Below are 25,434 nucleotides of genomic sequence, written 5' to 3' on the forward strand. Positions count from 1 at the left end.
ACCTAGGTAGAAGGTTCACGCAACTAAGATACATAAAAAAATTCAGAAAAATAATTGAGTGCCTCTACGTGCAATAAATCTAACACAATGATTACATAAGAGGTAGGGTGAACTCAGGTGGGTTGGTCCAAGTTGGGGAGTCAACCTAAGCCCCATCTGATTTCAAGATTACTCAACCCACAACCCAACCTGAAGTCCTCTATACTTGACCCAACTTGACCTGATCCAGCCAACCCAAATACATGTGACTATTTCCAACCCAACCTAACCTGACTGAAATTTGCTCAACCTAAACCCAAACTGAATTCAAACCGGGTTAGCCTTTTTCATTGTATAGTTGCACAACACGTGTAAGTGAATCAGTAACAAATTCAGGTGTGGAAGCTGGGAAGCGTCCCTTTCAAAATGTAACAAGTATAAATAGGTAGGAAGTAGGAGCAGAAGGGAGAGTCCAAAGTAGGGATTCGAAGCGGAAGCAGCACCTAGGTAGAAGGATCCTGCAACTAATTCCATCACCTTAATAGAGAGTAGGTCCCTCTCTTCTTTTTTTCTCACTGTTTCTTCTGAGTAATAAAATTTCCACGATCAATCAAAAAGACTAATCAAAGTGGCCTTGCTAAACATGACTATGTATTTTATGTCTCTTTTCCAATGCCCAACAAGTGTTATGATCATGTTGAAAGCTTTCAAAGAAATTTTTTATAGCAAGGCATAGAAGAGAGAAAAAAGAAAAGAAAAGAAATCCACCTAGTGGGGTGGAGCGAGGTGTGTCAACATGAAGCAGGAGTCTATATCAAAGATCTGAAGACAACAAACCATTCTGCTTGGAAAATGTGCACGAAGATTTGGGACTAAGGAGAACATCCATTGGAAGCACAATCATCAGCGATGCAAGATGGATCACCTTAAGTTCATCTTTTTACAGGGCATCAAGTATTCTTAAGGCAAGTGGGAGATTGTTGGAGCCAGTGCCTTGTAAACCAATGTGAGCTCTAATCCATTAACCATATGGATGTGATTGGGGCAATCTTAGCCATAGATCATGATGATCATGAGTCCTTGGTGGACATCCTATTAATCCTCAATATATAGTGTTACTTCGAATCTTCATTATGGTTTGTTGAGGAGTGATTCTTCTGATAGTCCTTGGAAACTTAAGATTGGACATGACAGTCATTGACCTAGGACAATTGTGGTCCATGGATCCTAGTACCTTGTTAAACCATTACTGTCACAGCTGCATGGGACACACCTATGGACATCAGTTCATGAGATGTATAGTCATAGTGTGTGAGGGGATCGACTTGGATCAGGATGACAATCTCCAACATTAGGAACTGACTTGGTGTCGGTTTATGCCCTACCCTAACTTGCACAGGAGTGTGAATTCGCCATGAACAAAGGATTCAGGTTCAGACCTTTGGTTACTCACATTAGTGGATTGAGATCAAGTCAATAGTCTGGGGGTCCATTAGCCTGGACTGTGATCATGAGATTAGGACTTGATGATGTATGAAAGATGGTTAATTCTTAAACCTGAGAACGTGTAAGGGTCACAATCTTGATTGGTCGGCTTTGACTCTTCATACGAGGTCCATGCAGGGGTCAATAAAGTGGATGTAGCTGGATACTTCCATCAGGAGCCGTTGATTCTTGTACGGTCTAACAAGGGATTCACTAGTTTGCTTAGGAACATGTTTATGACTTTTATTTGGATAGATCAGGGACTCATCAAGTAGTTTTTCTGTTGGGTTCAACACTCTGATTGTTTTAATCAGCTTTTCAAAGGTTTTTGGCCGTTGAAGTTTTATTTTTACCGTTAAAACTGCTTTGATCGCTTTTGATGATAACCTGGTGGTCCGTTTCTGATTGGCATGGTATATGATCATTAGTGGATGGCCATGGCAGTGAAGGGATTGGATCATGAGTATATGCATGGATAAGTCGGATCGATGCACTTCCCTTACAGTACGTTACAAAGCTATGCGTATGGTGGTTGAGTACCATACTAGTATTCCCTGAAATCCTAACTTTCTCCTTATTTATTTGATCATATCCCATAAGAGTTAATATGAGAAGCCCTAGGCACTTTTTCCCCATGGGTGTGCAAAATAGAGAAAAGTGTGTAAAAAGAGTAAAGAAAAGAGTTTCTCATCCTTCTTCCATATCTTCTCCATTTATGTGTGGTCCATCCTTGTGGATGGTTGTGTGATTCCTTGGCATCTACCGGAGGAAATTCTTTGGGCTATCTAGATCTCTTCGGTACTGGGATAGATCGAGGAGAGACCTCCTAGGTTGGAGGACCATCATCAACATTGGATCGCTATACATTATCGGATTCCAGGTATGATATGACATTCTCAAGTTATTTATTTTTTATTCTAGAAATTGTACATAATCGTATTCAGGAGATCTTGGGATTAAAATTTCAATTTCAATTCAGAGAAAGTCATATTCTACAACACAATTTGATGAAATGTTATTAGATTGGTATCAGAGCGGTTATGTGTTATGATCACCATCGATTTCTGTTTTGTTCCAGAAATTCCAGTAACTTCTTCAATAGATAGGAACCGTTTAGATCATTGTCCTCTAAGCAAGAATCGAACTGGTTTTCGTTTCGTGTTGATCAGATTCTTGGATTGGGAGATCCAGTTTGTTGAAGTTGGCCCTATCAGATGTATCCTTTTAGATTTGATTTTGAGATTGGATGTTTTGATATTTATTTTCACTTTTATTGGAGATGCTTTTCATACATGCAATATGCTATTTTATTTCTATGTGTGGGTGGGGCGTGGATAGGCCATGATGTAAGGTCTCATACAATAGATGGTTCTCATTGATTATAAAAGATAAATCATTGATATTTTTATATTTCATGAGGAATTAAACCACTAGTCATAGAATCCATAAGGTTTATCATGAGGGTCTAGATTGACCGAGATGGTTGTTCAAGTAATGAAATCTTAAATCATGTGTTCCACACCATCCATTTGTTTCTATGGACCTTGGTAGTCAAATTGAGAAACAAATGTCATAATTGTGAGAGTTATAAATATGGAGAGTAAGGTGAACGGAGTGGATCTTCTACTCTTGGCTTGTGGTGGGACCCACCCTATGGTCAAGGACCGTACGACTGGTTCCACATACAGTAGGTTCTGTATGCACCTTCCCTCTCTCTCTCTCTTCTCTCGTTTTTAGAAACTGTGGATTATTCCTTTATCCTTATCTCCTAATTTCTCTCCCTTCTCACCTATGGGTTTTTATTTTGGGGTTTCTAAATCTTAAGGATCCCAATTTAAATAAACTTCTATATTTTAAGAGTTTTGGATTGCCCAAATCTAGAAACGGAAGTGAGATTGGGCCTATGTTCGTGTGATATCCTAACCATCCATTGTTTCTATATACGCGTTGTATGTTGATACGTCACTATGTTTGATTGTGCGGATCATGATCCAGTCATACAACCACATGATTTTGTAGGGCCCTCTTGTGATATGAGAAAAATGCAACGTGCCATTTAGTAGTCCTTGGGACAAACGATCCCAAGTTTCGAAGCTACTGACGAGCACTACAAACCAACGGATATAATCTCCCAAAGGAAATCATCATAGGGTCCAAAAATGGGCCGCAATAGGCCACTGTCCGTTCAAAACAGTGAGTCTACATGCACCTGGACAGCCCGACTAGTTCTAGCTAGATCTCAGCTATCCGATGTCCAATTGAGGTGTGCGACCACTTGTTTTGAAGGTATTGACAAGTACTCTCAAGTGTAAGGTTCACTTTACTCAAAAGGAGATCCAAAACTGGATAATAATAAAAATGGATGCAATTTGAGTGTCCAAATTTGTCCAAACACACATATTCCCGGTGCACTAAAATTAGCCCAAAATGTAGCTCCATATGAGGATCTGAGGACAACAGATGACATGGCATTTTTCTAATATCAAGGATTAAGAGGGCCCCACAAAATAATGTGGTTGTACGGCTGGATCAAGGTCTGCACAATCAAACATAGCAACATATCTACATAGAACGCGTATATAAAAACAATAATGGTTAGGATGATCATACGAACATAGGCCCACTCTCACTTCCGTTTCCAGATATGGAAAATTTAAAACTCCCAAAATATAAAAGTATATTTAAATTGGGATCCTTGAGATTTGAAAACCCCAAAATAGAAACCCATACGAGAAAAGGAGGGAGAGCAAAATTAAAGATAAGGATAGAGGAAAAACTCATGGTTTTTAAAAACAAGAGGAGAGAGAGGGAATGTGTGTACGACACCTACCTTGTGTGGAACCACTTGTACGGTCCTTAACTGTGGGGTGGGTCTCATCATGGACCAAAAGTGAAAGATCGACTCCGTTCACCTTACTCTCCATGCTTATAACTCTCACAATTATGACCTTTTTTTCTTAATTCGAATACCAAGGCCCTTAGAAACAAATGGATGGTGCGGAACACATTATTTAATATCTCATACTTAAACAACCATCTCGGTCAAGCTGGAACCTCCATAATAAACCTTATGGATCCTATGACTAGTGGTATAATTTCTCAATAAATATAAATATATAAATTACTTATCATATATAATCAATGAGAACCATCTAATGCATGAGACCTTACATCATGGCCTATCCACGCCCCACCCATACAATCCTAATCAACCATTCACAAAGAAATAAAGCAACATATAGCATGTATGAAAAGCATATCCAATAAAAGTGAATATAAAGATCAATCCAGGAATCAAATCGATGCGAAATGAAAAGCAGTTCAATCCTTGCTTAGATGACAAGTCATTAGAATTTCTACAACAAATAGAAATCAAAGGTAATCGTAGCATGGGACCACTCTGATACCAATCTAATAGTATTTCATCGGATTGGGCAGCAGAATATGACTTTCTCCGAATTCAAAATTGAAATTCTAATCCCAAAATCTCTCAAATATGATTATGTACAATTTCTAGAATCAAAGACATAACTTGAGAAGATTAGATCATACTTAGAATCCGATGATATATAGTGATCTAATGTCGATGTATAGTGATCCAATGTCGATGATAGTCCTCCAACCTAGGAAGTCTATCCTTGATCAATCCTGGTACCGAAGAGATCTAGATAGCCTAAAGAATTTTCTTTGGTAGATGCCAAAGAATCCCACAACCATCCACAAGTATGGTCCACATAGAGATGGAGAAGATTCGGAAGAATGATGAGAAACTCTTTCCTTTGCTCTCTCTATACACTTTTCTCTCTTTTCTCTAATTCACATGCCCAAGGGGGTAGGGTGTTTAGGGCTTCTCGTATCAACTCCTCTGGAATAGGATCGAATAAATAAGGAAGAAGTTAGGATTTCAGGGAAATACCAGTATGGTACTCCGCCACCCTACACACAACTTTGTAACCTATTGTGAGGGAAGTGTGTCGATTTGCCTTATCTACGCATATACCCATGATTTAATCTCTCCACTGTCATGGCCATCCACTAATGATCATATCTCATGCCAATCAAAAATGGACCATCATATCTGGGCTATCAGGTTACATCAAGTGTTATCAAAGCAGTTTTAACAGTTAAAAACCTTTAAAAAGTCGATTAAAACAATCAGAGTGTTGGGCCTAGGAAAAAACCACTTAATGAGTCCATGATCTATCCAGATCATATCCATAAACATATTCCTAAGCAAAGTGGATCCCTTGTTGGACTATGCAAGAATCAATGACTCCTAATGGATGTACCCAAATACGTCTACTTTATTGGCCATATATGGACCACATAGGAAGAGTCAAAGCTGACCAATCAAGATATTGACCCTTACACGTCATCAGGTCTAAGGATTAACCATCTTTCATGCATCATCAAGTTCTGATCTCATTATCACAATCCAGCTAATGGGCCCTCAGACTGTTGACTTGATCTCGATCCACCAATGTAAGTGAACAAAGGTCCGAACCTAGATCCTTTGTTTATGGCACACTCACACTCCTATGTAGGGCATGGTGAGGCATAAATCGACACCAAGTTAGTTCCCAATGGTGGAGACTATACATCCTGACCCAAGTCGGTCCCTTCACACAAGATGATCATACATCTCATGAATTTATGTCTACAGGTGTGTCCCATGCACTTGTGACGGTCATTGTCTAAAGGGTACTGAGATCTATGGACCACAACTCTCCCAGGTCAGTGACCATCATGTCCAATCTCAAGTTCCCAAGGACTACTAGAGAAATAACTCCTCAACAAACCCATAATGAAGATTCAAGGTAACACTATACACTGAGGATTAATAGGATGTCTACCAAGGACTTGTGGTCATCATGATCTACGGTTAAGATAGCCCTAATCATATCCACACGATTAATGGATTAGAGATCACATTGGTTTTCTAGGACACTGGCTCCAACTGTTGCCACTAGCTTCGGGACTTTAAGAAAGGGGCAGTTTTGGAGGTTGGTAGTGGGTCGAGAAAAAAATTCTGGGAAGATGTTTGGTGCGACAATTCTATTCTAAATGAAAATTATCCCAAGTTCTAAAACCTATCATCAAAATGGCATGTGAAATTCTATTAGTGCCTTTTCCTTGGAGAAGTGATGCGGCCGGGTCCCCTCGCTTTTGAAGAAATTTGAGGGATGATGAGACTGAGTTCATTGCTCTCTTAGATTGCATAAGGAATCCATGCCTATCCACTTCTCATGCTGAGAGGTGGAGATGGAAGCTTCTCCTCAGACACCTGTCTAACCTGATAGAAAATTTGAGGACATGCGAGAGTGGTTGCTTTTGGCTGCCTCATGGCCAAAAAGATCTTGACCATCGACAATTTGAGGAAAGGAAAATGATAATCACAAATGGATGCATTATGTACCATAAAAACAAGGAATCCTCAATCACCATCTCTTACACCATGAGTTCACCTCCGGGATTTGGGCAAGCATCTTGAACTCATTTGTACCAGTGTGGGTCATGCCAAAATCGATTGACAATCTATTCTCTGCTTGGAATTGAGGAGGAGAAGAATGGTGCACTAGTGATGATAAAAGCTCAGCCAACTTTGAGTTGTTGGCTTGCCATGCCTTAACCATCTTTTCAAATGAAGAAAGAGCCCTACTAATTCTACCAATGTAAGCAGAAATAAAATCCTACTTTGGGTACAGGTTCCAGTGTGGGTGGCACATCCAAGATCGGACTGTTTAAATGGTAGGTCGGTCCCACCATGCATGTGCCATGGCCTAAAAAACAGGTCAATCCACTCATCAGGAGGGTCATGTGTAGAAAAAACTGGATGGTTAACAACCAACAGTCCAAATTCAACTTATAAGTGCTGCCACCTGATGAGCGTACAGCCTAAGTCTTGGGGCAAGGGCACATATAGTAAGTGGGGCCTAAATGGCCAGGATCTTGTACACGTGTCTTTTGCTGACACATTTACCTGGGAGTGGGATTCTAATCCAACTCACATGAGTAGCTTTTGCATATTTCAGATTGAAAGTTTCTGAAAGATACTATTTCTGGGACATAAAGTACTAGGTGAACAAGAACAAGCCTGGTATGCTTCTTGTTTGATGAAATGGATAAGCCAGAAATTTTGATAGTTTAGAACTAACAATAATCTCAATCATGCTAACCTGAAAGTTTTAAATAGAGAAATGCCCCATTGCCCTCAGAGCACTACAAGTTATAGGGCTAGTTGCATCAGTTCACTTGGACAATCCAATTGATTGATCAAAGCTATCCGCTAAGTAAAAAACACAGATCCCAGGACACCATGCAAAAATAACACTGATCCGATGACCTAATCCATCTTTGGTGGCCTTAGTTTCTGTACCTGTCCTTTTTTCAAGACAGGGATGGGATGATGATAATTGCCTGACAAAAGTAATTCTTTAGAATCATTAGCAATCCATGATGCTCCCTAACAAATGGATGAACCAAATTGCTGATAAGACCTATTTTCATGTCAACAATCTTGGCTGTCCATATTAAAATCCACTGATCAGATTGTTAATATTTGTCAGATCAGTGTGGTGTTTGCTTGATGGCCTATGAAATGTGCATTGGACCTATTGAATTGCCTAGATCAATGGATTTGATGTCCAAGTGTCCAAATTCAACTCGGAGCACTGTAACTCATAGTGCTCTGCAAGTACTGGAGCACGCCTCTTTTAAATAACATAAAAATGCAGAAAAGTCCCCAGAGTCTATCCCAGAGGAACACCCAACTAATTTGTGCTAAGCAGGCAATAGTTCAGTTGCAAACAGGACAGCTTTCTAAGACAACAATAGCAAAAAAGAGATCAGGAAAAAGAAAACCTACACAGAAACACAACTCTCTGACCAAACCATAATTTCTTATGTCTTTACGTGCATACAGCGTTTTAAATAGGTTGCACCAATTTCAAGATATTCCACACCAAATTAGACTAATTAATAATGAAATTTAACAAAATCTCATGATATTTAGTGCAACCAAACACAACCTAAAGTAATAGGGAAGGGTAATTAATGATTAAGGTAAAGAAAGAGCAATGAAACTAATTTAACGTTATTACTTATATTATTTTTACTAAAAGCATTGAAAAGATTAACTAATTCTTATTAAAAATAGAAAAATGTAACAAATCATTCAAAACATTAATTGATTTTAATGTTATAGTGAAAAAAATGTGAGCTGCGTAGCGTTTAGCATGATCTGCGTAGCTTTGTATGTGAATTATCATATAGCATAGGCTACACACGACTTAAGCTATTTTAATGAGCCACAGTGTCAAGGCTAAGCTGTAGTGTAAATTACATGCTACCAGGCATAGCTGTTTAAAACATTGCGTGTTTATTTGTAAGACTCTATGACTTGACTTGAAACTCAGCCAAGTAGGCTTGTCTCGGTGAGATTTCGAGCCGACTCTCTAAGAAACTCGGTCCAGACTCGACCTGACTCGTCGAGTTGGCTTGACAACTTGGCGTGACTCAAACCAACTCCTACACCTTACCAACTGGGGTTGAGTGATGAAATATAAAATGACGAATGAGAGATTTGACCCACGACCTTGTAAGATGCAATGCAAGCCCATTAGCAACAATCCACAAACCTCGGCTGGTTTTTTCTTTGGCTATTTAATATATGTACTGATTTTAATGATTTTTAAAAAATCATCACCTATTCAAAAATTCATCATTTACATAGTATAATATTTGAGTCGAGTCAACTTAAGACTCGTTTGAGTCTTCAAGTTGACCCGACCCGACCGGACATGGAGTTGAGTTGAGTTTTTGGGTTTTTGAACTATGTTTACATGTGTGCATGTACATGCGCAATGGTGGTCTCTAACCGTGTGTTTGTTTGGAGTTTTTATCTAAACATTTCAATATTCAGAATAGTTGTGGAAAGCAATAAAATGTTCGATGCTATGAGAATAACATTTAATCTCTGATGAATTTACAGGTTAACAGACATAAGATTACTATCCCCATTTCTGTAAGAACTTCACATCATTGCTATAAATTACTTGATCAAACATTCAATCATTCACCCTGTCAGACACTTTTTCTTCATTGTCTGAGCTAGACTCACCTTGAGAGATCATATTCATAAAAGTCTTCCTAGCCTGATCGACAGCATTAGAAGTCTTTCTTGCAGCACCTGCGACTACTGGTTGCAATGAAATAATGGGCAAGCTTGCTCGTTCCTGTATCATTGCTGTCCGAAACAAAATCCTATAACAATTTAGTAAAGAAAGAAAAGATATGCTACGTCACCCACACGTTTACGTGAAGGGCTGTCACTAGGCAGGGCTGACCTGTTGGGTTTTCAGGTCAGGCAAAGGGCCTAAAATTTATGTCCATTTAATAACCGGCCCAGGCCTAAAATTTAAATCTTCTTAATAACCGGCCCGGGTTAGGGATTCATTTAAGAGCACGGAAGCCCCGGTGTTACAGTTTAGGATTTCAAGGGCATTTTTGTCATATATCATGGACGACGGGGCACACTTAATGAAGAGCCCAAATGTTGCACAAAAGTGGGTGGCTGGGATCAATCCATGCATTATTAAGGGTGGGGCTCGGTCCTGTTTGTTTTGGCTGGTCACAGGCCCGGGTTTTACTTTGCAGGCCGGGTTTGACAGACATTGGCCTGGCCTGTTGACAGACCTATCTACATGTTGTACACTTGTACATGAGAATGACTTTGAGCTGTGTGCTACCCAGTCTGCCATTTGGGCCGGGTAATCTACATGATGGGGCCCACCTGATGCATGGATCAGATGTTCAACATGTAAGAACTTTGCACTGTAGCTGCATGTAGAGGTGTGGTTGGAAATTTGATTGTGGGTGTAGCAAAACCCAATAAAGAAAATCTGAAAGAATCACCAAAGAAGAAAAATAAACATGCACCAACGTACAGATGGTCTGACGCCGAGCTATAGCACCAATCTGCCGGATTCCAGCTTCTGCAGCTTGTACAGCTTGTGCCGATTTGCTAACTCCATCAGCTATCTCTTGACTGATTACCATAGATAACAGCAATATTAGAAGCAGAATCCCAAATAAAAGTAAATTGTAGTAGTGCCAGTGGAGGTTCAGGTCTATTGACATGTTAACATATTGAATTGGAGGTTTGTGTTTTATGCACCAATTTTCTTTGACCTAGATTAGGTCTCTAAATAGAAAGAAAACAAAACCATCATTGTTGCTAGGGCGTGAAGGACCAACCAAAACAAACAAGCCCTGTCTTTTCTGCGTACATATGAACAACAACACAAGACTAGGCTCATGTTGAGTACCACCTGATTATTATATGCAAAAAGAAACAGGGCTATCAATGGATACCGGGACCCGTGGGTACCTGATAGACCTGACCCGATTTTAAAGGGTCTGGGTCCCATTTATTGGACCCATAGATGAGGTCGGTTCGGGTCTCACCTTTTGGTTCAAAACGAGTCCAATCAGGTCAGGTCGGTCTGGGTTGGGTCCAGTTAATTTTAATAGTAAACTTATGTATATTATATATATGTTGATTATTCTAGCAAAAGACATGAGATTTCATAAGCCACACACAAGTAAGAGGGCCCATTTGCACACCATGCACGTGTCAAAGGGGCACAAGTGTGTGCGATCTAATATATCCATTGAGTGTGCCCAACCATTTAAATGCTCTTATTTGTCCGGAACCCAACTTAAAATCTAGATCTAAAGACGCGATGGGTACCTAAACCCATATACATACGGGTCTTCAAGAACTAGACCCAGACCCAACAAGACCTGAACCCTGTTAGCATAGGTATGGGTACCATAGGAACTGACACATTGACAGCCCTAGAAAGGAAGTCATCACCAAGCCTTAGATTTCAATTTTCTTCAGTGGTTATAGATAGAATCAGATGGATAGAGTTATTTTAATGGGAGAGCAAGACAAACCAATGCATTTGGTGCATGTTTAGGGTGATAAAAAAAACATTGATCTGGTGTCCAAGACTCTCCCAAGGTTTTCAAGAGGATGGGACAGTAATCCAGTGTTGGCTTTTTTCCTTTAGGAATAGTCCAACATTGACTTAGGGGACCATGAATCTGTCGATCATTGCCACCGCAGTATTAGCCCAATTATCCAACCAAGTGAAATACACGCCACATTGGCAGATCCAACCATTCATCCTAATCCACCCAATCAACGCAGCAGGGTTCATTCCACCTCCCTTTCAAGGCATACAGTTTGCTTCAGAATTCAGGTAGTTTATCAGGACAACAAGGGCCATGAACAGCCGTGAAAACCCTCCTGAAATATCCTAAGCAGGCGCCATAACCAAGTGTTACCTAATCATTGCATACAATTTATGACCAAATTCCATCCAACCACTATTCCACGTGACTCCTGATAAATCCATGCAAATGCAATCTTGAGCTACTGCCTTCCTAGATGTCATGACGTAATGGAAAGTTTGTTTTGTGAAGTTCAGTCTCATGCATGGCTACCAGGTTCATCTTTTGTTGTTTACATGATTCTGCCACCTGCTCTCTTCTCAGGCATCCCAGCCCTTGCATAGTACAGGATAAAAGTCTCATAAGGGGCACCTGGTTACCTCTCCCTCAGTCCCTCTACTTTTCCCCTTCAGTGCATAAAGAGCTTTGCCAAGCACGCGCGCGCGCGGACACATCTACCAGCATGACATGATATGTCCACGATCCAATCCATCTGTTAGAACGGTGCCACCATATTGATGCCATAGCCCAAGAATCAGGTTCATCCACTGGTCATGTGGGCAACAGTTGCAAAACAAATGTATAGATCTGAAAAACTTGGCTGAAGTTTCCAACCCGTCCACCTTTTTCCAATATAGGGGCCCATATGCTGATTGGACCAGATTTATATTTGGAAAACCATGTAGAAGGTCAGACAAACCTGAATCAAGGTGTTCCGTAACGGTAACGGTGGCTGTAACGGCAACCACTATTACCTTTACGATATAGGGCATAACGGTTGTTATGGCCCCGTAACGGTCTCTCTTTTTTATTTTTATTTATTTATTGAAAAACCCCCCGAAAAACATGTATCTGCCCCATAATGTTGATTAAAAAATATGAAAAACTTATATATGTCCCGTAATAGACTATGACGGGGCTATTATGGCCTTTATAGGGGATGAAATGTGCCGTTAACGGCAATTACGGATCATTTTTTTTTCTATAACAGTTGTTACGGCTGTTACGACCCTGTAACGTGTAACGGTTGCCACTGTTACCTTTACATAACGGCCTTTACGGCACACCATGAACCTGATGGATGAATTGGATCTCTCACCTATGTCACATGCCGAATGCTCCTTTTACCCTCATCAAAATTGAGGAATTTCACACCCGAGCCATTGTCTATGGCCTAAGCCCTGAAGTTATGGGAATTACTGTAATGCCCCAGAGGCACTATAGTCTCAGGGACAGTTTGACATCAAGCAATGCATTGGTTTGCATCTCTTGCCAGCTGTCTCAACAGCCAACCTCCCAAAACAGAAGTTTTCATGCCGGGGACCCATTTGACACCACATGTGGGACACGCACAGACACCCCCATCTCCCAGCCTCGTCGGATTAGTTCCACCAATCCTGACCCCTGGCTGTCTGCAGGAAGACTCCACATCAGTTTCATCTTCCCTGACATCCCCTTCATCTCTTGCAGCCCCCTTCATGACAGCACCAGAGTCCCCCTTCTCTAACAAGATTTTTAGATCTTCAATATGCAGCCATCCTCTTTGCACACAACCCTCATGCTGTGTCAATTCTCTTCCCGCAAATCAACTTCCTTTGCAGCTACTCTCTCGTGTCTTAGTTATTGTGAACTCAACCACCTCCTTTTGGATGGTGCTATCATCAATGACAAGATTATTGATGATAGGACTTCTCTGACAGGATTGTTGGATTTTCTATATGCAGCCATCCTCTTTGCACATGACCCTTATGCCATGGCAATTCTCTCCCCACCACAAATCAACTTTCTTTGCAGCTACTCTCCATTTTTCTTAATTGTTGTGAGCTCATCCACCTCCTTTTGGATGGTCCTATTATCAATGGCTTCCAGTCCTCCCAAAAAAGAGCCAATGGACCACGGCATTTTGTAACACCAAAGATGGATCAGGATGCTATAGAGATGATGTCTCTTCCATGGTGAAGGCTTCCCAAAATAGCAGTCTTTTAAGAGGACTGTCAGAGGACCTAACTCCCCCTTGCATCACTTAAACAACTTCTTTAACACACTCATCCTCAATCAACATACCGATTTGCTAAGGGCCTTGATGATAGGGTTGATGGTTTGCTTTCCCTACCTGACTTCAAACCAACTTGAAATCTCCTCTTATTTGCATGTGCTTGCTAGACATAATTCTGATCAAGTTTTCATCCCTTTTTTTGCATATTTCCAATGCCATCAGCTCAACCTTAACCATTTCTTCCCATCTTTCTCTACTATGCTGGCTAGAGCTTCTTCTTTTTGCTCTCTAGCTGATGGTATCTCCCTACAAGGCAATTCCATGCCACCTCCATCTACGCCCTGTTACAAAAGGAAAATCCTCTCTTGGTCAGGTTTGTTTCCCTTGTAGCTCCATCTTCCTCCCTTTCCCCTCTCCAATTATAGAATCTATTTCCATAAGGGGCTGTTTCCGTGCTTCCAAACGACCCGTTATACGCACGCACACGCGCATATAATTTTATTTGATATTTTTGTGTGAGGTTTGTGCATCTTTCCTCTCTGTATTCCAGGAAAATCTTTTGTGGGGGGGGGGGGGGGGGGGTTGTGAGGCGGAACCCATGTGATGTGGGGCCCAAGAGGGGGGTTCGGCCGAGGTCCTAACCCATGGGATGTGGGGCCCAGGCTATGAGATGAGGGGATTAATTCGCCATGCTCTATCAGTTCGAACTTTTAGAGCAAGTGGTTAGTTGTCCTGCATCAAAGTAGTATCAAAGCGGGAGGTCTTGTATTCGAGACTCCTCACCAGAGGTGATTAATATAGGGGCATTTTCACACTGGGCTCAAGTGGGGCCTGTGGGATGCAGGAGCACACCTGGGGTGGGCGGCCCGTGTGAGGTGGGTGGCTCGTATGAGGCGGAACCCATGTGATGTAGGGTCCACGAGGGGGGTTCGGCCGAGGTTCTAACCAATGGGATGTGGGGCTTGGTCCCTTGATGTATCCTTGTAATGTTTTTATTTTGTTCTTGCTTTTAATAAAAATTGTCACCTTTCAAAAAGAAGAAGAGGAAGAATCTAAACAAACTTTCTTAAATGCAAGGACGATCTTTGCATCTTCGTCATGACCAAGGACTCAAAACAACTCGTTAGGGATTGAAACCAACGTGATTCTTTCTAATGTAGCATCAGCCTAAATTGGTTGGACAATATACATCTTTCTTTTTTTTCTTTTCTTTTTTAACTGAGTGCATCAGAACATCATGCTCATGCCATGCCATCACATTACAGACTTGAGTACATCAGTATATCATGTATTACTCATGTTCATGACATGATGGTATCTAGTACATCAGTACATGTATTGCTGGCCTAAGCTTCTAATTTGGGTAATCGTAATACATGCTATCTCCAAATAAAAATGGCAGGTTCAGTTGAGCATTTCATATGTTACCTCAGATCACTCAGTTCAAGAGTAAGATCACTGATTTCCATGCCTGAAAGCCTGATTGCAGCCATTGTACTGGGAAGCTCCTCACGGGCAGTATCTGCCAGCTTTGAGAGAGATGTTGCAGCTCTCCCCATTGCCTGTAGAAGAAATAGGAAAGCAGTGAAGATGTACAATCTGATGCCTTTTCACCTAAACCATGAATAACAATGCATCTTAAACCTCGTTTCTTTCATGGAATTAAACTCAAGTAATTTTGTCACGCGTGACAGAAGATAAGAGAATATTTCAGTGATAATAAATACAGTATCTTATTTAAGAGCTTTGCTTAGCGCAAGTGCAATGAAGCTCATGTACACAACATACATGTGACGGCATGGCAGGATAGGTCTGAGATCAAATCCACCCATCAGAATGGCATCACAATATTGATGCCCTAGCCCAAGAATCACGTTGATCCACTTGTCAGCCGGGCCACAACTGGCAAAATAAATGTGTGGTTCCAAAAACATTGGCTGAAGTTTTCTAACCCATCCACCTATCTCCAATATTGAGGCTGGCCCATATGCTGCATGGACTAGATTTATTTTTGGGAAAAGACGTACAAGGTCGGACCAACCTGATGAATGGGTTGGATATCATATATGTTGTGTACATGGCGTTTATTGCACATGCATGTGCGCCTAGAAAAGCTCCTTAATTCATGGAATCTTTGAGTATGTTACACATATCTGTGTGCAGAATGCCTTGTTTGTGACAACTCAAAAGTGTCATAAAAAGACAAATAAGTAAGATATGGATTGAGTAACTTACAATAAGAGTTGGGACAGCTGCAATCACCAGGCTAGTAAATGCTATAGAGGTCTGCATGCATGGGAATGACTCATGACATCAGTATAAATCAACTACAGTCAAACCGAGTCCTTACTCTTGCTCGGGTGGTAGACTCTCAGGAGTTTCAACACCCGATCAAGGGTTCGAGTACCCATAGGTGGTGAAATTCCACTAGCGTGAGTGTGTGGGGTGTGTGTGCGTGTGTAAAAAAATAAAAATAATAAAAGCTACAGTCAAACCATGTCTTTCAATTAATGAAATGGCGTGCAAGCATTTGGTGTAACGCAATTCATATGCCATAGTAAGAATATGATCGTTACAAAGCAAACTCTTCATCTCTCTTTTGCAAAGGGTGATGGGGATTTTATTTGTTTTGCCTAGTTTGTATAACACATATTATCTTGAGTAATAATCACTTAAGTCTTATTTGATTAGAGAACATGCATGCCTCCAGCTTATGGATGCATGTCATGTTTCCCTGCTCATCAGTTGAAAAAAAAAAAAGCATCATATATTTTGGAACATCTATAATATCAAAATCCACTAGAATATCAAAGAAAAGCAACCAACTAATGCTGCTGTTAATCTCTCTCTAAAAAATTTAAAAAAAAATAAAAAAACACTAATGCTGTTGTTAGATGCTTTGCTTGCGCATGAAAAATTTCGAATCTTAATATAACATCAATGAGAATTCCAAATGAAATCCTTCAAAAAAATTGCATCGGTTCTAGAATTTTACAATTGTATGCTTTCGCCGTTGACACTATTTGATTTCATGATTGCTTGACAATTGACACAAAGTATCATAATTAAAAAATCTTAATCTGAGTTATAAAAAAAAAAATAATGAGAATTTCAAAGACAGTATTCTCAAGTCTGTGTTTACAACAGTGCAGCACAATAGTAAGATGCAAGTTGCAACATTCTGGTGATCCAAACTGTTCATCAGGTGGGTATTACTGCAGATGGACTGCTATCCCGAAGTTGCACATACTATTACAATTGATGGACATTTTCCCATTCAGTGATGATTGTCAAATATACCTTTCCACGCCCATTTCGGGTTCACTGATCAGATGGTCAAGATCATACTTCCAGTGAGAATTTTCCACCATGGTCCACTCACACTGAGGCCCACCAGATGAAAGATTCCAAGCAGAAGATTGTGACAATTGCCCAATTTATGCAGACCAATCATTAAAATCATTATATCTGTGATTCCCATTCACTCAACAGATCAGATCATCCAACCATGGGCCACGATAATTCCTCTCAAACAAAAACCTTCTATATAATGCAAATTTTCATGTCCTGATTAGTCCAAAGTCCAAATCAATAAAACGAGATCATACCGTGCAAGCGATGAATGCCAGGAGAAAGAACGCCTGATCGCCCAAGCTCATCTTCGACGAGTGCAAAAGCACCGGAAGATTCGGCGTCCCCACCTCGACATTCAATCTACTTCCACTGCCTTCTTCACCCTCACTCGCCACCTCATCTCCCAACCTTCTATCCACCAGCGACTCAACGTCAATGGACTTCCCGCTCTCCGTCGAATAGCATCGAATTGAAAGAGACGGCAAGCTTCGGCAATTCACCGCGGGATTTCGACTGGAAATCGAAAATCTAAGGCATTCCTTGGAAATCTGAAGTGGGTTTTTGGTATTTCGTCTGTATCGATCCAATCCATCGAGTTTTGTGTAGATAGTTGGAGTGAGGAGCCGGGGGTTTGCAGAGAGGATAGAGGATGGCATTTCGGTAGTTTCGGGAGAGTTGGTTTCTTGTATTATTGAATTTGAATGCTGCTTTTGACAAGAGAATTGAAGAGGCAAGAAAGGAGAGCTGCTAACGTGCGCATGGAGGTGGATTGAGAAAGGATATTTCGCTGATCGTTCGCATCGACACCCATTTCGCTGGTGTTTCTCTGACTTTCTGTATTTGTTTTTTTTTTCTCAGATTTCGCTATTTCATTTTAGGAGCTTTCCTCAGGCCACGCCAATAGCCCGGTTCGCGGATTAGCTATTGACAGGTTCAGTAGCGAGACTCGCTCTCGCTACTGAAGTGACGTCACCAAGTTCTGTGGGTCCCACCATGATGTATGTATTGTATTCACACTGTCCATCCATTTGGAGATATCATCTTAGGAAATGAACCAAAGAACGAGTAAGATCCGAAGCTCGAGTGGACCTCAACACAGAAAACAGTGGGGAGAGTGAAGCCTACCGTTGAAAACTTCTAAAGTCCACAAAAGTTTTCGATCAAGCTGATATTTGTGATTTTCCTTCTTTTATGTCTTCTTTAACACATGAACAGGTTAGATCTCAAATAAGCATCATGGTGGACCTTAGGAAGGTTTCAACAGTGGGCGTCACTCTCTCCACTATTTTCTGTGGATGGATCTACCTCGTTCTTAGTATCATTCCATAAAATGATCTCTAAAAATGAATGAACGGTGTGGATGCAACACATACATAATGGTAGGGCTCACGAGAATTGGTGACGTCACATCAGTAGCGACTCTCACTACTTCCCCTGTCAGTAGCTAATCCGCGTCCAACAGCCCGCTTGCGGACGCGGATTACTACTGGACGGTTCTCCGTGGGCCCAAAATGATGCATGTGTTTTATCAACGTCGTCGATCCATTTTTGATCATTGTTATTTTACGGCATGAGCTGAGCTGACTCTTGATTTTGGTAGGCCCAAGCCCAGCCCATTGACACCTCAATTTCATTCTTCTGAGTGATGCCTGGGTCCATTGGCGTTTTGTTTTTACTCGGATGGCTAGCTACACTGATTGGCTAGTGACGTTGGTGCTCTGTGGGCCCCACTATAATGTATTTGTTTCATCCATATTGTTCATTCATTTTCTAGATATTTTATGTTACAAGAAATATCTAAATCTCAGGTGGACCACATCACAGGAAATATTGTTGATTGTATGCCCGCTATTGAAAACTATGCGGGGTACAAAAGTTTTGGATCAAGGTAATATTTATTTATTTATTTCCATCATCTAGGTCTGCATGACCTAATCAATATGATGAATGTCAAATAAACGTTATAGCGGGCATTAAGAGGTTTCTAATGGTTGACATTCAATGACTACCGTTTTCTTGTGGTGTGGTCCACCTGAGCTCTATATTTGCCGCATTTTTTGTATCAAGCCCTAAAATGATCTGGATAGATGGCATAAATAAAACGCCCCACATAACATTGAACAATAACCACCGGCAACGTATAAGTAGCCTTTTAAGTAACATACACAGCAACATCAAACAAGTGAACAACATGGATATACATTTCATGCATCAGGGTGGGCCTATGGTTGGGGTCGTGCAGCCATGATCGTAAGGCCTACCTTGATGTATGGATTGTATATTCATGCCATCCATCTGTTTTTTCAGTTTATTTTAGGACATGATCTAAAAATGTAGCTGATAAAAATTTCAGGTGTAACACACCATAGGAAACAGTGGTCACTAAATGGCTACCTAATTGGGGTCCACCGTAGTGTTTATTGACCATCCAACCTGTTGATAAGGTTGCACGAGCCCGGTTGAATTGAAAAAAACAAATAAATATCAGCTTGATCCAAAACTTTTGTAGCCCACGAATGGTTTTTAATGGTCAATGACCACTTTTTCCTATGGTGTGGTCCACCTGAAATCTTTATCCGGTTGATTTTTTGGAACATGCCCTAGATATACAATGCATACATGGAGGTAAGCCTGCGCTCCTCGCTTGTTCCCGAGATTGCAGCCAAGTGTCTCCCGTGTAAACTGGAGTACGATGTTGAAGGCACAGGAATATAAACATCAAGATGGGCCCCGGACAGTTTCAATGGTGGCCGTCCTCATCCTCACTCTTTCCACTGTTGTGGCCCACTTGAATTTCGGATCTCATTTTTGGGACCATGTCCTCACATGAGCTCCTGAAACAGAAGGACAGTGGCTCACACGGACAGCTCGGTTGGCCACACTGAATTTTTATTGCGTAGGCTCCAAAAAACAGCACATGAGCCAAGGATATACGATTCAGGGCCCATCCTATATGATCTCATTAATTTTAGTTCCTATCCATCAGCTCAAAATAGAAATATACTCAGCCTACCAAAGGTGACTTGGACAGACCTTAGAGGTCAGTAAGACGGTTCGTAAAGAGCATCCAAACACAGCATCAACTGCTGTTTGGATCAAAATGGCTTCAAGCCCCCTGAACGCCCCTTTGGAGGTTGCATCCAAACAGGTCCAAAATTACAAACTTCAGATTCAGAACAGTTCAACCACCGGTTCATGCCAGTTTGATCACTGGCTGAGGTGTGGTTGTGACTAGAGGTGCACACCACACACGAGCCGAACCAAGTAGAGCTTCGCCCAGCTCGACCAGCAGGTCACCCCAGCTTGAACTCCGCTTGGCTCGGTCCTTGAGCTAGAACTCGATCTTTCGCAAGTTTAGGTTTTAGGGTTTTTAATATATATAATATATAATATATAATTTATTTTAATATATAAATATTTACAAAATATTTATATTAAGTGAACCCAATCCAAGTCGAATCGATTCGAACCAAGTCAAGTTCCAAGCCAAGTTGAGTCAAGCTCGGTCTAGCTCGAATCGGCTCGAAAAATTTTCGAGCTCAAAAAATAAGCTCAACTTGGCTCGAACCCAGTTTCGAGCCGAGTTGAGTTGAGCTTTTCCGAGTCGAGTCGAGCGAGTTAACCGAGCAAACTCGGTTCATGTATGGCTTTAGTTGCGACCGCAAGCTCTTATCCTGCAAAATATTTGATTCAATAATAATTTAAAAAAAGGTATGCATGGCAGACAGCAGATAGGAATGCTGTGTACTCCGTCGGGTGTACTTTGAAATTGTAATTGCGTCACATGTGGAGACAAGCGAAGCATGTGCAAACAGAGCCACTAATTCGGTGGTCCCCACTGCATAGACAACACCGTCTTAAAAACCAGCCCCATATTATCATCAGGAGCGCCATGTGTGTACATAATAAACGGTTACTGAATGACAGTCCAACTCCATTGACACAAAGGCTAATTTATAATCAAATCGGCATATTTCTAAGATGGCATCAACAAGTTGTAGTGCAGCATAACCAAATAATTTATACAGAAACAAAAAGTGAATACCTACAACAGGTTGTAGGTTAACCGCTGAGCATTTTGCCCTTGAAAAAAATGTGATATCATCAATAGAAAAATTGGAATTTGAAGCCATAAAAAGTGGGCTTAGTATACAACTGGTTGTAGGCAATCAATCCTCTACAAAAGTACTTATAAAAGTAATGCTCAATAAAATGCCTTGACATTGCATGTATGTATGGAATACATTTGAAGTTTTCGAGAATCCCAATGTAAGTTAAAAGGAAAAGAGGAGCTAAACATACCCAATCAATGGACTGGCATATGGTCTGATTGGAGTTCCAGATGCTGCTGCCGAACGAGTATCTCTTCGATAGCATCTGCAAAGCTTGGAAGTTGGCTCCGTGTTTGTTCATCCAAGGAGTTTGCTAATTCCTAGTTAATCACAATTGAGCAGAACATTGCTTCATCACTAACTAAACAAAGAGGTAGGCAGGTAGTCCGATTCCATTAGAGGTCCCATGATTTGGTGATCTAAACCATTGGATGTGTACAATGGTCGATGGGGGATGCCACAAAAGTCTCAGATATTGCAAGGCCTTTTTTTTCTGTTAAATGTGGACTATAGCTGGGGCCATTCGGCACCCCCTCCCTCTCTTGTAGACCATCAGTTGTAGAGTTAGGATCTTCCAATATCTGAGATCTTCAGGGCATCCCTTACCCACGGTGGAGCCTATTAGAAAAATAGGAATTATGGACCAACATCTACAGCACTGGAACCTCGGTGAAGTGGGCCGAACTGTGCATTTTCTGGCCCTATATTTTCCACTAAAAATACAATCGATAGGGGAACTTGAAATAAAAGAAAAAAGCAACACCATCTAAACAGTGATGAGCAGAAGGTAAGACCAATAATTATGATACATTATAGAATTGACTAATGCAGTATAGTAATAACAACAATGACAAAAATAACAACAATAAACAACGATGACGACGACAACAGCAATATTAATATTAATAGGTGGCTTTTTCTGGTGACTCCTCTTTGATATATTTCTCCTCTTTCTTTCAAAACTGATCCTTGCATTCTGTTAATATATTTTTTGGCAGGTCAGATACTTCTAAGCAAGGATAGGATTATTAGTTCTGACTGCATTTCCTACTCATGATGCTCAAATCTCTTCCCAGATGACTGAATAAAGGATGGCATGGCAGTGTTTTGTTCAAACATTGCGAATGCATTGTGTAAGTAATAAATTAACAGCCAGTACAACTCACCACAACCTTGCAGAGAAAACTCAATGAAATTCCCTTTGAAAGAAAATCCAAGTTCTTGAGAGAGACCAACTTTAATGCAGAAGTTGATACTGGCCAATTTCGAGATATCTTAATGAAAGCATCTACATTCCCTGCCAAATGAGCTGTAATTGTCTCATCTCTATCAGAGTACTCAAAAGAGTGCCTGCAAATGAAGAAGTGTTTTTAGAATGGACAATATGAAAATCCACCATACTCACGAACACATAATATCCAACAAAGAAAGCAATTGCAGTAAAAAGTATTACAAAAAACCACACAAAAATAAAAAAGAATTACAAAAGCTTGTTTGGTTATCTATTACTTGTGACCAATCCATACTAAGATTTGAAAAGACCGGAACAGCATCACGTGCATCAAATGCCCGCAACATGCTTTTACAGTTTTACCTTTTTGCAACTGACAGTGGAATGGCAGAACGGGATTCATGTAGCCAACCCCAAGGAGTTGGAATATGGCTTAGAAGATGATGAGGACCTTTTTACAACTGAGAGATTAAAAACTCATAGGACAAAAAAAAAACCTAAAAACCAAGTCAAGATATATGGAGATCGTTGACCATCTTCCAATTCCTTCCATGTCACTCCAAAATGACATACAAAAACCCACTTTGACAACAGCTGTGGAGATGCATTGGACATCTTCCAGTTCCTTCCATGTCACTCCAAAGTAACATACAAAATCCACATCTGCAAGCATGCACATTTTTCATACCGAAACCTCAATTCAATTGATATAACCAGTGCGAAGGCAATACAATTGTTCATACCAAAACCTCAATTCAATTGATATAACTGGTGTGATGGCAATTCAATTGATATCACCCGTCTCTCCCTCCCTCCTAACTGGTGCAAAGCCAATTCAATAGATACAGAACCCTCCCTCCCTTGGAACAAGCACAAAGGCAATTCAATTGATATAACCCCTCCCTCCGTCCCTCCCTCCCTTAGAACCAGTGCAAAGGCAATTCAATTGATATAACAACTCTCTCCCTCCCTTCTCCCATAAATTGGATCAAACATAATTCAATTGGTATCAACTCCTCTCTCCCTCCTTTATTACCGGTGATAAGGCAATACAATTGATATAATCCCTCCCTCCATTCAGAATATCCAAACCGCATCGGTTGATACAGCCGTTTCACACCCATTTTGGCCTGCCCCTACCCATCAACCCCACAAAAAAGGCCCATATTGGGTCGCATCAGCCAGTATCGACACTCTACATGGCCACCGTGGTACAGTGTCAATATGTTCATGAAGGCCCTGATGCAGATTTATTTCCTTTTCTTTTCTCTCATTTTTCTTATATTTATTTTATTTCAACCATGAAGGAAGCTTAGAAAGTCATTTTAAACTAGATCTAGGCCTATTTTGAGGATCCAAATAAAATATTTCAGTGGAATTTGACAGGTTGGAGCAGCATGGACCATTATAAGAAAATTGGAGAAAAGGTATAAATCGCACAGGAGAATTTTCCACTAGTATGTCAGTTTGGTGGACCACCCAAGCTGTGAAAAAGGTTGGCTCTAACATGAAGATGAACCAGAGTGAAAATTGGACTGAGGTGAACTACACATCTACACTGAATCATCTGATGTCCATTGATTTCGACGGTGTAGCCCGCCAAAAAAATGTCCCATCCTAGTTTTCTCTCTAGGTAATAATTATGACGCAGCCCACCTGGATGCTGTTGATGTCATACGCATATGACATATTGTCCAGAAAGAAATCATTGTATGTGAAAGTTATCAAACAATGTCTCATGAGGACATTAGGTGGGTTTAGTTTATGATTATCAAGCATAAAGAGAAATGCTCCCATGCTCTCAAAGCACTATAAGTTATAGTGCTTCTAGTTGCATTAATTCATTTTACAATCCAATTGATTGATATGAACTGTCGATCAAGTCCACAACCTATTTCATGGGGTACAATGCAAAAAATCACACTGATGGAACAATCCAATCTATGCTTTCTTTGGCCTTATTTTCTATAGACATCTCTTTTCCAAGCCAAGAATGGGATGGTAACAATTGGCTAACAAAAGTGATTATTCAGAATCATAAGCAATACATGATATGTACTAACAAATAGATGGATTAAATTGTTGATTTGACCTATTTTGTATAAATGATCTTGACCGTCCATATTAAAGTCCATTGATCACGAACAATCAATGGACCATCCTAGGTTGGCTTGAATTCACCCCTTGGCTCCAGGCAGTGTTCAAAGTATCAGTATCGCTATAAGTTTCGTTGGTCGGGGATACAAAAACAATATTGATATCGTTGATGATAAAAATGCAGGGAAATAGTGAGGAAATATGGGGGAAACGGTAGAAATCTTCAATGAAACTTCAAGAGATGCTAAAATACACATATTTGCATATTTAGGAATATAAAAATTGTAAAAAGAATGCATACATAATAAGTTTCCATTCAATAGGGCCTAAAAGCATGTGTTGTCGTAAGAAATAAGTCCAACCATCCCATCCATCCCATATCTATCCAACTATCCAACCTTTCATCCAAACATCCATAGATATTTCATAATATTGACAACACACGATATTTCACCAAGAAATCATCGTTGATTGGAAAGAAAACGAAAGATTGTGGTCTTGATATCGCCCATGTTCTGTTAACGATATTATCAATATTATCATCGACAAATTGTACACTACGTACAACCATGTGCCCATAAAAAATAATAAAAATAAATAAATAAATAATAATGGATTTTTCATTTTTAATAAACAGATTTTGTTGTTACCGATACATTGCGACATTATCGAAATATCGCCGATACACCGACACCTGGAATTTACACAGTCGAAAATATTGGTGATATATTGATGATATCGATAAATTAGCAAATATTGGCAATACATTAGTGATATTAATACATTGTCGATACTTAGCGATACATCACCAATACTTGGAATTTCTGAAACAACCAGTGTTATCAGTATTGCTGCCGGCGTTATCGGTATCACCGAGCTGGAGACAGATAATATCGGGGATACTTCAAAAAATGGTTCTACGAGGTGGGAGGACAGAATTC

At 40.4% G+C, this 25,434-nt stretch overlaps 2 protein-coding genes across 5 annotated transcripts in view; both read right to left on the reverse strand.

Moving 5' to 3' along the window:
• Positions 1-9,408: 9,408 nt before the first annotated feature.
• LOC131239537 (uncharacterized) lies at positions 9,409-17,952 on the reverse strand. Of its 3 annotated transcripts, none has more exons than XM_058237295.1 (5): positions 17,308-17,943; positions 15,935-15,985; positions 15,128-15,261; positions 10,410-10,510; positions 9,409-9,709 (listed from the first exon to the last, which is right to left on the reverse strand). In XM_058237295.1, the coding sequence occupies exons 1-5, from the start codon at positions 17,707-17,709 to the stop codon at positions 9,531-9,533; spliced, it is 867 nt and encodes a 288-aa protein (XP_058093278.1). In that variant the 5' UTR covers positions 17,710-17,943; the 3' UTR covers positions 9,409-9,530. The 3 variants fall into 3 exon arrangements, with proteins under 3 accessions (XP_058093278.1, XP_058093277.1, XP_058093276.1); XM_058237293.1 differs by lacking the exon at positions 9,409-9,709 and adding an exon at positions 9,747-10,255 and having other exon boundaries at positions 17,308-17,949; XM_058237294.1 differs by lacking the exons at positions 9,409-9,709; positions 15,935-15,985 and adding an exon at positions 9,741-10,255 and having other exon boundaries at positions 17,308-17,952.
• A 3,102-nt stretch (positions 17,953-21,054) lies between these two features.
• Positions 21,055-25,434, reverse strand: part of LOC131239539 (uncharacterized) — a 53,484-nt gene continuing 49,104 nt past the window's right edge. Inside the window, exons 11-12 of one of the 2 annotated variants that reach the window (XM_058237297.1) lie at positions 22,338-22,515; positions 21,055-21,485 (exon numbers count right to left, since the gene is read on the reverse strand). In XM_058237297.1, the coding sequence (XP_058093280.1) occupies positions 21,360-21,485; positions 22,338-22,515 (304 nt within the window). In that variant the 3' untranslated portion in view covers positions 21,055-21,359. Of the gene's footprint in view, positions 21,486-22,331; positions 22,516-25,434 lie in introns of both variants that reach the window. The other variant, XM_058237296.1, reaches the window with a different exon arrangement.

This window comes from Magnolia sinica, chromosome 3 (assembly GCF_029962835.1).
Source record: "Magnolia sinica isolate HGM2019 chromosome 3, MsV1, whole genome shotgun sequence".
In the NCBI taxonomy this organism is placed as follows: domain Eukaryota; kingdom Viridiplantae; phylum Streptophyta; class Magnoliopsida; order Magnoliales; family Magnoliaceae; genus Magnolia; species Magnolia sinica.

What these genes read in the sequence shown, in the direction of transcription:
- LOC131239537 (XM_058237293.1), bottom strand. Translation starts at nt 17,709, where the DNA reads ATGCCATCCTCTATCCTCTCTGCAAACCCCCGGCTCCTCACTCCAACT. An exon ending in TGGCATTCATCGCTTGCACG is followed by an intron (nt 15,986 to 17,307) that starts GTATGATCTCGT and finishes CCATGCATGCAG; the next exon opens with ACCTCTATAGCATTTACTAG. An exon ending in CTTGAACTGAGTGATCTGAG is followed by an intron (nt 10,511 to 15,127) that starts GTAACATATGAA and finishes TATGGTAATCAG; the next exon opens with TCAAGAGATAGCTGATGGAG.